Source organism: Schistocerca cancellata, chromosome 3, assembly GCF_023864275.1.
Source record: "Schistocerca cancellata isolate TAMUIC-IGC-003103 chromosome 3, iqSchCanc2.1, whole genome shotgun sequence".
NCBI lineage: Eukaryota > Metazoa > Arthropoda > Insecta > Orthoptera > Acrididae > Schistocerca > Schistocerca cancellata.
In genome coordinates, this window is record NC_064628.1 from 87,903,186 (window position 1) to 87,917,132 (window position 13,947).

At 42.5% G+C, this 13,947-nt stretch overlaps 1 protein-coding gene across 1 annotated transcript in view; it reads right to left on the reverse strand.

Moving 5' to 3' along the window:
- LOC126176132 (facilitated trehalose transporter Tret1-like) overlaps positions 1-13,947 on the reverse strand; it is a 56,146-nt gene that overhangs the window by 6,791 nt on the left and 35,408 nt on the right. The window contains exon 4 of the mRNA XM_049923270.1: positions 8,852-8,960. Within this exon, the coding sequence (XP_049779227.1) occupies positions 8,852-8,960 (109 nt within the window). The remainder of the gene's footprint in view (positions 1-8,851; positions 8,961-13,947) is intronic.

Here is a 13,947-nt window from a genome sequence, read left to right on the forward strand (position 1 = left end):
GGATTGAAGAAATGTATGATGAGATAAAAGAAATTATTCAGATAGTGAAGGGAGACGAAAATTTAAGCGTGGGCGGTGGGGGATGGAACTCGATAGCAGGAAAAGGAAGAGATGGAAAATGGCAGATGAATATGTCCTGGGGGGGGGGGAGGGGGGGGGGAGAAGAAATGAAAAAGGAAACCACCTGGTAGAATTTTGCACAGAGCATAATTTAATCATTGCTAACACAGGACTTAAGTCATAAAAGAGGTTGATGTACTTGGAAGAGACCTGGAGAAACCGGAAGGTTTCAGAGTGATTATATAATGGTTAGACAGAGATTTAGGATCCATATATTAAATTGTAAAACATTTCCAGGGGCAGATGTAGATTCTGACCAGTATTTATTGGTTATGAAATTTGGAGTAAAACTAAAGAAATTACAAAAAGGTAGGAAATTAAGGAGATGGAAGGTGGATGAACTAAAAGAACCAGAGGTTGGTGAGAGCTTCAGACAGAGCATTGGGCAACTGTTGACTAGAACAGGGAAAAGGAATATAGCAGAAGATGAATTAAGAGATAATACAGTGAAGACAGAAAATGATCAATCAGGTTAAAAGACAAGGCCTAGAAGAAACCCTTGGATAACACAAGAGATATTGAATTTAACAGATGAAAGGAGTAAATTTAAAAATGCGGCAAATGTAGTAGGCGAAAGGGAATAAAAACGTTTGAAAAACGAGATTAAGAGCAAGTGCAAAATGGCAAAGCAGGAATGGCTAGAACACAGTATAAGGATTTATAAGCATATTTCACTAGGGGAAAGACGGACACCACCTACAGAAAATTAAAGAGGCGTTTGGGGAAAAAGAAAGTATCTGTATGAATATCAAGAGCTCAGATGGAAAACCAGTTTAAGTAAAACAGCAAAAGCTGAAAGGTGGAATGAATGTGTAGAGGGTCCATACAAGGGAGATTAACTTGAAAGTAATACTGTAGAAAGGAAAATGGACGGAGGTGAAGTTGAGATGGGACATATGATATTGCGAGAAGAATTTGATAGAGCTCTGAGAGGTCTAACTCGAAACAAGCCCCGGGAGTAGGCGATATACCGTCAGAACTGCTGATAGCTTGGGGGAACCAGCAATGATAACTCATCCATATTGGGTGCAAGACGTATGAGACAGGCGAAATACCCTCAGACTTCAAGAAGACTATATTGAGTCCAGTTCCAAAGAAAGTCATTGCTGACAGGTATGAAAATTGCCGAACTATTAGTTTAATAAGCCAAGGCTGCAAAATACTAACACGAATTCTTCACAGAAGGATAGAAAAATTGGTACAAACCGACCTCAGGGACGATCAGTTTCAATTCCGGAGAAATGTAGGAACACGCGAGGTAATACTGACACTTCGACCTGTCTTAGGTCAAGGAAGACAATCGTACATTTCTAGCTGTTGCGGACTTAGAGATAGCTTTTGACAACGTTGATTGGAATACACTCTTGGAAATTTTGAAGGGAGCAGGAGTAAAATATAGGGAGCGAAAGGTTATTTACAACTTGCATAGAAACCAGATGGTAGATATAAGAGGGAGAGAAAGGGAAGCAGTGATTGAGCAGGGAATGAGACAGGGTTGTAGCCTCCACGATGTTATCCAATGCGTACACTGAACAATCATTAAGGGAAACCAAGGAAAAATTTGCAGCAGGTATTAAAGTTCAGGGAGAAGATAGAAAAACTTTAAGGTTTGACGATGGCATTGTGATTCTGTCAGAGACTCCAAAGGACTTGGAAGAGCAGCTGAGTGGAATGGACAGTGTCAAATAAGATGAACGTCAACAATAGAAAAAGGATAATGGAATGTAGTCGAAGTAAATCAGGTAATGCTGAAGGAATCACATTAGCAAACGAGATACTTATAGTAATAGAGGAGTTCTGCTATTTGGGCACCAAAATAACGGATGATGGTCACAGTAGAGAGGATATAAAATGCAGACTGGCAATGGGAAGAAAAGCATTTCTAAAGAAGAGAAATTTGTTAACATCGAGTATAGATTTAAGTGTTCATAAGTCTTTTCTGAAGGTATTTGTCTGGAGTGTAGCCATGTTCGGGAGTGAAACGATAAACAGCAACAAACGATAAACAATTTAGACAAAAATACAATAGAAACTTCAGAAATGTGGGGCTACTGAAGAATTTTGAAGATTAGCGTGGGACAATCATGTAACTAATAAGGCAATACTGAATAGGATCGGAGAGACAAGAAATGCTCCAAAAACGAACATCAGTACTGTGCACTGACGGTCTGCCGTGGAGGAACGTAATGCTTTAGGATAACTCCATGACAGTCGTACACGAGAATCACTATAAATTTCACCATACTGGGGCTCTGACGCACTTTCGACTTTCGTGGGGACCCATAATGACGCCATTCGTTGGATTGGCGTTTGAGTTTTGGCTTCGTGGCATTCGCTTCAGAAGTGTTCCAAAGATTCGACAGGCAGTAGACCGCTCCATTCGCACCATCAACAGAACAGGCTCTGATAACGGTATACTACGCCTTCCACATCGCTGGCAACGGGTTCTACACCACGCCGGTGACTACTTTGAAGGACAGTAACAGGTGAAAACATGTAACTCTCTTGTATCGGTTGTGATTAAATAGTTGCCACTATTTAAGTTCCAGCCGTCGTAGTAGATGCGGGGTACGAGTCTGTTCCTCAGTTTGCTCGGCATGTTTGTATCAATGCAGGATCGTGCGCTGCTGGTAGAGCGCTTTCACAAGAACAGTGACGGAGCTCCAGTAGCTCTGCAGAAGTTCCACACACTGAAGCGTATGGATGTCTGCCGAGGGTCCGGCGCAAATAGTTACGAAATTCGAAAAGACAATTTCTTTTGGAAAGCGGTGTGGCAAGTGATCCAATATCAGTAGAGGATGCGGCCTCAGCATTACAGGTGGGGTCAAGCGGTGGTGCGCAAACATGCAGTGCACTGGGAATTGTCCGAAATTTGGACATGCCTGTGAGTACAGTGCATAAAATTTTACGGAACATCCTGCATTGCTACCCATACAAAATTACCTACGTTCAGGAGTTGCTTCTGCTGATCTGCCAGTTTTCTTGCTCGCGTGGAATTGGACAATGAATGGTCACGGAACATTCTGTGGACAGACGAACCCCATTTTCATCTCGGAGGTGGTCTCAGTATACAGAATTGCAGAATATGGTCAACGGAAAATCCTCTCACTTATGAACCAGTTCAAAAAGGGTTCAAATGGCTCTGAGCACTATGGGAATTAACATCTGAGCTCATCAGTCCCCTATAACTTAGAACTACTTAAACCTAACTAACCTAACGACATCACACACATCCATGCCCGAGGCAGGATTCGAACCTGCTACCGTAGCGGTCGCGCGGTTCCAGACTGTAGCGCCTAGAACCGCTCGGCCATTAACCAGTACCGCTTCATTCTGCCGAGATAAATGTGTGGTGTGTGTTCACGACATCGTTTATGGCTTGGCCATATTTTTCTAGAACATGATCCTGCAGGTCCTGATGCCTGTACCGTCACTAGTAACCGCTGTGAGAGTCTTCTGCACACCAGCATCATTCCAACCCTTGAACAACGTGTATTTGTCAGTATGATCAAGCTGTGTCTGGCCACGCTTTGCTCTCTCTCAGACCGCTTACATGGAAAGGAAAGAAAAGATAAAACACACGTTTCTAATATGTATGGGATTTGTATATACGTCCTAACCTTCTTCTCTTCCCTCTAATCTATCCATCTCCCATTCCACTTTTCTTTGTCCATCGCTTCCTCCTTCCCCGTCTCACTGTCCATGACCTCCCCCCCCCCCCCCACCCAATCTCTGTCCATATTCTCTTCTCCCCTTTCCATCTCCTCCTGCCACCTCTCTCTTCCCCTCTCTCAGTCCATCTTCTCCTCCCCTCCTCTCTTCACTTCCTCCTGCTCTCTCTCTCTCTCTCTCTCTCTCTCTCTCTCTCTCTCTCTGTCCATCTCCTACATCCCGTTTTCTATATCCGTTTCCTCCCACTCCTCTGTCCATCTCCTCTTCCCCCTCTCTTTCACATTGAGCCTTGTTCATTGTTGCTGAAAATTCAGATTCTATAGTAGTATTATATTCATACACAAATAAACCGTAAATACAACTTGCCTGTTTGCTGTTAACGTATCACTATTGTATATTTTATACATACATATTTTTATATTAAAAAGTATGTTGTCGATGTCTGTCAAAAATTTTATTACATCTAATATTTAAAAATTTAAATTAACTCGGAAAGGTACATTTTGAGATTTTTGGTAACAATTTTTCCCCATTATTTTAAGAATTAGATACACAAAAACACGCCCATATTAGAATTCAACGTTGTGCCAAAACTTTCAAAGAAATTAGTCTAGAACTTTCGGAGATTAACAATTTTGAACAAAGCAAGATTTACATTTTTATAACGTTTCCCCTTTTACTACATACACTCAGTAGGTATATAAAGACACTTGAGTATTCGAATGCAACATTGTGTCAGAATTTCACAGCGAAGCATAAAGAACTTTCGTAGATTTGAGATTTCGAATAAACGAACGTACAAGTCTGTACTTGAAAATGGCCTAAGGCCGAAATTGTACAATCGTACAGGAAATAAAGAAAATGGCAGCTGAAGGCTTCAAGAAACCATTCAAAAAATTCATCGCAGCTGGGGACCCTATCGCATTGAAAATTATAGAATATTTGGATGCTCCTGATCGCAGATTAGGTACCTAAAACAGGCCCGTATTAGAATTCCATGTTGTGTCAAAATTCCAAAGCAAACGGTCTAAGACTTTCGGAGATAACGATTTTTAACAAACGAACAGTTACATTTTTATTTACATAGACGGCGTTTCTCCGCACAGCCAGTGAAACAACTGCTGTAGAGGCATTTTGGAAATGGTAGAATTGTCAGCCATCATTTCCCTACAGCTTGGCAGTTCTCGTCATCTGAGGTTAATCCAGTGACTTCTGTCTGTGGGGTTGTCTGGAAGATTCTGTGTTCAGTGTTCTCATTACATACGTAGCTGAATTGAATGCTCATATTGCGCTGCGCATTCTGAACGTGACCCTAGACATATTCCTATTTGTTGTGGAAGACGCTGTTTCTCGATGGCTCTAAGCACTGTCGGACTTAACATCTGAGGTCATCAGTCCTCTAGAAGTCAGAACTACTTAAACCTAACTAACCTAAGGACATCACACACATACATGCCCGAGGCAGGATTCGAACCTGCGACAGTAGCAGCAGCGCGGTTCCAGACTGAAGCGCCTAGAAGGTGGAGAGCACACTGGGCCAGCCTCAGGACATTTAAATCCTGATTTCATTGTTGGTTTTTATTTGGTTTCTGACCTCAGGACTATTACAAACCGACTTTTTCGATCCACGTGGTACGACCTAGCCGTGGTGGACGCCCTTACCTAACTCGGAGAGCCACAACTGTTGAATGCCCAACTTGTCCTGCCGTGCACACTGCGGAGCGCGGTTGGTTTAATGTGCAACTCACATCACAGCAGTCGATTTGGGATTCATCTGTCACTCGTGGGCGAACCCACTTACGTTACAACGCTTACGGAGCGACCTAGTGGGAAAACTTTTGTTATTTTTTTGTTTCGTTTTTATATCTATACGGTTTCTCCCTTCTTCAATAAAATTCCATTAAAATTTGACGCCATTCTGAACAATAGTTCTTTTTTTTTACAGAGTTTTGATCACACAGTACATATCGAATACTTGTATAAAATACTGCACATTGCACACATATATTTCTGTGTTACATACATGCAGTTTCACAGGCAGAACACAGGCAAACTGATTCTTGTTTCTCCAATTTTTTGCCTATCGAAAATATTTTATGGTCTCTGATAAGAGGCGGCGATACAGATAAAACCCAACTAATCGATCAATACAGAAAACAACAGATAAGTAAAGATACTTCAAAATTAGCTGTGTTGTCTGTATGTACGGCAATAAACATTACTCATACGTAACTTTCATCGCGCTTATAGTACTTTGTCAACCTTCAGTTGACGAAGTATCAGCTGAACAAAAGATTCCTTGACAGGGTCGATATTCCTGAAGCAGGAAACTCTTTGAGCACAAGTAACATTTGCAGCTTGGTTGAGTTGATCAGCGATTCTGACGAAAGCTTCCGGTTATGTGGAAAGGCAGATATAACCATAAAGAATGAGCCGACCTTCTTCCGGGTGACAGCGGGAAAGACAGGAGCTATTCCAGACGAACTGTACTGCAAGCAGCGGATAACAAAATTTCTATTACTCCTATACACGTCACGTGAAACGAATTGAACATTCCAGTTATTTGTGGTATCAGTTAAAATTATGGTAGAATTTTGATTACTTTATTTCCGCGGTTTTTAATGGGTACAAAACATGTACAGTTAATGGGTTAACGATTGCACTTGACAATGGCTATACAGCAGTAACGCCGTACTACCAAAATAAAAATAGAATGGAAATGAGAAACTGCCAATGATGGAAATTTGTTTGTTTTGAGAAATTTATCACAGATAGTTGCAACTAAACTACGTGATTCACAAAATAACCTATTTTAAAATCAAAGATTTGTATGACTGAGTGTCTTGAAGTACACTACTGACCATTAAAATTGCTACACCACGAAGATGATGTGCTACAGACGCGAAATTTAACCGACAGGAAGAAGATGCTGTGATATGCAAATGATTGGCTTTTCAGAGCATTCACACAAGGTTGGCGCCGGTGGCGACACCTACAACGTGCTGACATGAGGAAAGTTTCCAACCGATTTCTCACACACGAAAAGCAGTTGACCGGCGTTGCCTGGTGAAACGTTGTTGTGATGCCTCGTGTAAGGAGGAGAAATGCGTGCCATCACGTTTCCGACTTTGATAAAGGTCTCATTGTAGCCTACCGCAATTGCGGTTTATCGCATTGCGACATTGCTGCTCGCGTTGGTCGAGATCCAATGACTGTTAGCAGAATATGGAATCGGTCGGTTCAGGAGGGTAATACGGAACACCGTGCTGGATTCCAAAGGCCTCGTATCACTAGCAGTCGAGATGAGAGGCATCTTATCCGCATGGTAGCCACGTCTCGATCTCTGAGTCAACAAATGGGGACGTTTGCAGGGCAAGAACCACTTGCACGAACAGTTCGAAGACGTTTGCAGCAGCATGCACTATCAGCTCGGAGACCATGGCTGCGTTTACCCTTGACGCTGCATCACAGACAGGAGCGCCTGCGGTGGTGTACTCACCGACGAACCTGGGTGCACGAATGGCAAAACGTCATTTCTTTTCAGATGAATCCACGTTCTGTTTACAGCATCATGATGGTCACAACCGTGTTCGGCGACATCGCGGTGAACGCACATTGGAAGTGTGTATTCGTCATCGCCATACTGGCGTATCACCCGGCGTGAAGGTGTGGGGTGCCATTGGTTACACGTCTCGGTCACCTCTTGTTCGCATTGACGGCACTTTGAACAGTGCACGTTACATTTCAGATGTGTTACGACCCGTGGCTCTACCCTTCATTGCCGGCCGCGGTGGTCTCGCGGTTCTAGGCGCGCAGTCCGGAACCGCGCGACTGCTACGGTCGCAGGTTCGAATCCTGCCTCGGGCATGGATGAGTGTGATGTCCTTAGGTTAGTTAGGTTTAAGTAGTTCTAAGTTATAGGGGACTGATGACCAAAGCTGTTAAGTCCCATAGTGCTCAGAGCCATTTGAACCATTTTTTCTACCCTTCATTCGATCCCTCGAAACCCTACATTTCAGCAGGATAATGCACGACCACATGTTGCAGGTCCTGTACGGGCCTTTCTGGATGCAGAAAACGTTCGACTGCTGCCGTGGCCACCGCATTCTCCATATCTCTCACCAATTGAAAACGTCTGGTCAATGGTGGCCGAGCAACTGGCTCGTCACAATACGCCAGCCACTACTCTTGATGAACTGTGGTATCGTGTTGAAGCTGCATGGGCAGCTGTACCTGTACACGCCATCCAAGCTCTGTTTGACTCAATGCCCAGGCGTATCAAGGCCGTTAGTAAGGCGAGAGGTGGTTTGTTCTGGGTACTGATTTCTCAGGATCTATGCACCCAAATTGCGTGAAAATGTAATCACATGTCATTTCTAGTATAATATATTTGTCCGATGAATACCAGTTTATCATCTGCATTTCTTCTTGGTGTAGCAATTTTAATGGCCAGTAGTGTAACTGCTATTATAGGCTGAATGGTCCTTTCGTATTTAAGTCAGACAAAACTGTCGGCTTTCGTGTATATTTCTGGAAAATAACATTTCAGACACGTTAATAAACTGCACAGAAGTAATGACGTAGCGTTCGTTCATAACGAAATTTTTTTCATATCCTTATCCTGATAAAAATACAAGTTTGGGTAACATTTTGGTGTACACAGGGAAGTGTTGCAGTGACCGCGTATTACCGTAATCTGTATTCTACACAGGAGTCTAACTGCTTTAATTGTGTAACACAATGTCTGTTTATTTGAGTTTTGATGAATAGATACCGTGAGGCAGCAGTCTTGTCAGACAGATTCACTGCGCTAAAGAACGGAGCCGAAAACAGGCATTTAACTAATTAATAGTCCCGGACGGTTAGCTTAATTTACTAACATGCAAAAATTGCTTTATGATACATTTCAAATTAATAAGAGTTTCAATTCTCATTCGTTGAACGTTGTCTACTGATACTGCTGTTTCAGTTGTTTCAGTTGATACACCTTGTCTACGTACAAAAGATGTGTAGGCTTTTTCTGGACTCTAACAATGAGCGTGTGTAGTGAAGAACAAACCTGCGGTGTAGGTGACGATGTAGAAGACGAGGGCAGTGAGTGGGAGCCAGCCGATGTCCTCGACGCTTTTCCCTGTGTCACTCAGGTAGAAATACACAGCCAGAACAGTCTGAAAAGTAAATACACGGTAAAAGGGTTAGCAAAACATCAAAGATTTCTGACAGGACTGTTGCACAACACTGAATGCTCTTTTAACACTCTATAAAATTCGCTAATCGCCTTAACGAGATGTGAATTCTGCAAGAAGTGATTCAAAAAGACATGCATAAGTTGACTATATCAACACAGAATCACAGAAGAAGAAAAATGGAGTATTCCAAACGGAATAAGTGAACACGATTAGTGACTTTTAGAAGTGATGTCATGTGATTGGTGTTCTAGGGTGCGAAACGGCGAGATCATCAACGCTCTTACATGAAACACGAGGGTCGTTCCGAAAGAAAGTTTCGTCATTGTTTTTGAAAGAGAAGATGGTACACGAGGTGACACAAACACCTTATGAGTCCACACTCGTCGATAGTTTAGTGACGGAAGAGGCGTCAGCGGAAGAGGAGTGACGCATGCGCAGAGCGCCAAAGAAGAGGAAACAACAGATCGGCGTGGCCGAAGTTTTCCGAGTACACCTCACGATAGCAGACAGACATGTGCTCACAATGTGGTCGGCAATGGAAGTGCGCGCTGTTATCCGGCATGAATGGGCACGTGGAAATTTGCTTTTGGCAATGATGGTTCAGTGTGAAAGACAATGACGAAACGTACTTTCGAAGCGTCCCTCGTACATAGAGAAGAGAGTGATGAAAATCTACAACAATAATAATACAATATAAAACCACTTCTGCATCAACAAGGAAGCAGACACTGACATCAGGCGTACCATACAAGACAATCCGTAAAATTCAGATGGAGTACATAAGAATAACAAAATAAAACAAAGGAAGAACTACCAGTACAGACACATCTAAAAAAAGGGCGAAATAACTGTGGATGAGTGACTGCTTAGAAGTAACTAATGACAAAGCCGCGCGGTTTGAGCGTCAGCCACGGATTGCGCGGCCCCTCCCGCAGGAGGTTCGAGTTCTCCCTCGGGCACGGGTGTGTGTGTTGTTCTCAGTTAGTATAAGTAGTGTGTAAGTCTACATACTGATGACCTCAGCAGTTTGGTCCCTTAATAATTCACACATTTGACCATTTGGAGTGGGGAGGGGTCCGGTTGGCGCGAGCTGACACACCTCGTCGTGTTCTGCGGCCTTCCATGAACCATTCTGCACACACCCGTTATCCTGCCGAAACACTTCGTCCCACATGAGTAGCATTTTCCCGAATGGATGTATCACATTCTCTCATGCGAATAAAGCGCCCTCTTTCAAACTCACTAATTTGATGGTACGGCTCACGCATACGTCTGTGGGGCATCCTGCACATCTGCTCAAGTCACATTGATCCATTAGCTTCGGTTTCTAGCCACAACGAGAGCTGCAGTCACATTTTACCGGTAGGTGGTGTAGGACCGCGATATCGATATTAACCTCGAACCTGCAGACCAACATGGTTCGAAAGCTAATTATTTCTGAAGAACATACTAATGTACATATCCTGTTAATATGAATGTCCTGTATGTAGTAGTTCAAGGTGTTCTTTTTTTTCTGAACACGAGTGTATACAGAACGCTCAGTAATAGGTCCGCTAAATGCATCAGAAGTTCGATAGCTGAATCAAAATTCAGTCAGATAAACACCTGATGAAATGTTACTCAAGGAATACAGGATACAATAACATAGTGTTCAAAGTGTCAATATTGTTGGTTCGGTTCGCGTGTCCGAAATTTGAAGCTACGCAAAGTCGAAGCTAGATCACACTAGTTCACAGACGGGACTAGACTCTCATGAATACAGAAATGTAGAGGACACTCTACTTGAGAACAGAAAAAAATGATGATAGGGTTGCTACAGAGTGTGGCTCGTCCTGCATGCATACAGTCACACATGCCACTTGCATAATATGTCAAATTTTGTCTCACCCCGCCTATGCTCCTTACGTGGTACCCACTGACTTTTTTTATCAGATGAAGAAACCATTGCGTAGCAGGCATTCATTGCGTAGCATATTCAGTCAAAATCTTTCGTAATAGTGATATAAGGAATGAATTTACAAGGTTAAAGATTTTTTCCGACCTGTAAGGAACGTGTGTGACCTTTTCCACACTGTGGAGGTTTAGGAAGCGACTTACAGTTGTGCAAAAGTATATGTCGACTGATACGTCAACAAAGAACGCGTTAAAGAGCACAAACACCACAGACGTTTAAGACAAAATGTGAAATCAGTGGCAAGGTGTGCACTTTAAGAATAGAGGGCTACACGTGGTAGTCAAAAACACAGAAGGAAAGTCTGTGAAGCAGTCGAAAAATCGAAGAATGTGTACAATTTTAATAGAGAGGACTGTTAAAGGCTTCCATCTGTATGGCTTCCCGGTATTCCGGAAGTAAACACACTGACATGGAGAGCGAGGACCGTAAAGAGCAGTAAAGAAACAAACGATGTGGCGGAACGACAATTATATTTCCTTTTTTAAGTATGTGGCTACAACGTTTACGCAATGACGACGGGCCGCCAATAGCCTCCTGAAAATTTTTGTCCAAGATCTCCACTTCTCGAAAAAAAAGCGAAGGAAAAGAGCCTTGGCGAACATGGCACTGTCTTTCGACAGAGTTCCGCCTGCCAGCGACACCTGTGGCATTCTGTAGAAGTTTAAAGAGAGAGTTCTAAATGTCGAGCACTGAAGAATTGCGAGGGAGAGTATGACGCGGCCTAACGACTCAAATCTTATCATCAATGACAACTGCCACGAAAACCTGGCTTGTAAACTGTCGAATACTTTGAGAGATGGTAGCAAACATCAAAACAAGAGGGAAATTCCAACGAAGAAGGGCTATAAAATGCATATCTTAAGAGCTAAGAGCATTTGTTAGGTAGAAGAGATGTGTTTCTCAGTAGCGAAGATGAAGAAATGCCCACAGCTCCAAAGGTATGCTTTTTGGAGACCATTTTTTCTTGTTTTGATGGTTTTATTTATTTATTTATTTACTCGTCAAGTTCCGTAGGACCAAATTGAGGAGCAAATCTCCAAGGTCATGGAACGTGTCAGTACATGAAATTACAATATAAACGTAATAACAGATATAAATAATTGTTCATGAACTTTAAAAAAAGTCAGTCCTTAAGTTTAAGTAAACGCTATCAGCAATACAATAAAAATCAGCTTAATTTTTCAAGGAACTCATCGACAGAATAGAAGGAATGACCCACGAGAAAACTCTTCAGTTTCGATCTGAAAGCGCGTGGATTACAGCTAAGATTTTTGAATTCGAGTGGCAGCTTATTGAAAATGGATGCAGCAGTATACTGCACATCGTTTTGCACAAGAGTTAAGGAAGTCCAATCCAAATGCAGGTTTGATTTCTGCCGAGTGTTAACCGAGTGAAAGCTGCTTATTCTTGGGAATAAACTAATATTATTAACAAGAAACGACAATAAGGAATATACGTATTGAGAGGCCAATGTCAAAATACCCAGACTCGTGAACAGAGGTTGAAAAGAGGTTCGTGAACTAACACCACTTATTGGCCGAACCGCCCCTTTCTGAGCCAAAAATATCCTTTTAGAATGAGAAGAGTTACCCCAAAATATAATACCATATGACAATAGCGAATGGAAATAAACAAAGTAGACTAATTTTCGTGTCGAACGATCACTCACTTATGATAGCGTTCGAATAGTAAAAATGGCGGTAGATCCTGAACGTGGGCTTTCCACGACGGCTTACTATCTATCTGAACACATAGAAATTTGAACTGTTCAGTTTCACTAATCATATGCCAATTCTGTGAAATTAAAACGTCAGGTTTTGTTGAATTGTGTGCTAGAAACTGTAAAAACTGAGTTTTACTGTGATTTAGCGTTAGTTTATTTTCTACAAGTCATGAACTGAGGTCATGTACTGTACTATTTGAAACCGAGCCAATGTTACACACGACATCCTTTACTACCAAGCTAGTGTCATCAGCAAACAGAAATATTTTAAAGTTACCCGTAATACTAAAGGGTATGTCATTTATACAGGGTGTTACAAAACGGTACGGCCAAACTTTCAGGAAACATTCCTCACACACAAAGAAAGAAAATATGTTATGTGGACATGTGTCCGGAAACGCTTACTTTCCATGTTAGAGCTCATTTTATTACTTCTCTTCAAATCACATTAATCAAGGAATGGAAACACACAGCAACAGAACGTACCAGCGTGACTTCAAACACTTTGTTACAGGAAATGTTCAAAATGTCCTCCATTAGCGAGGATACATGCATCCACCCTCCGTCGCATGGAATCCCTGATGCGCTGATGCAGCCCTGGAGAATGGCGTATTGTATCACAGCCGTCCACAATACGAGCACGAAGAGTCTCTACATTTGGTACCGGGGCTTTCAAATGCCCCCATAAATGAAAGTCAAGAGGGTTGAGGTCAGGAGAGCGTGGAGGCCATGGAATTGGTCCGCCTCTACCAATTCATCGGTCACCGAATCTGTTGTTGAGAAGCGTACGAACACTTCGACTGAAAAGTGCAGGAGCTCCATCGTGCAAGAACCACATGTTGTGTCGTACTTGTAAAGGGACATGTTCTAGCAGCACAGGTAGAGTATCCCGTATGAAATCATGAGAACGTGCTCCATTGAGCGTAGGTGGAAGAACATGGGGCCCAATCAAGACATCACCAACAATGGCTGCCCAAACGTTCACAGAAAATCTGTGTTGATGACGTGATTGCACAATTGCGTGCGGATTCTCGTCAGCCCACACATGTTGATTGTGAAAATTTACAATTTGATCACGTTGGAATGAAGCCTCATCCGTAAAGAGAACATTTGCTCTGAAATGAGGATTGACACATTGTTGGTTGAACTATTCGCAGGAGTGTACCCGTGGAGGCCAATCAGCTGCTGATAGTGCTTGCACACGCTGTACATGGTACGGAAACAACTGGTTCTTCCGTAGCACTCTCCATACAGAAACGTGGTCAACGTTACCTTGTACAGCAGCAACT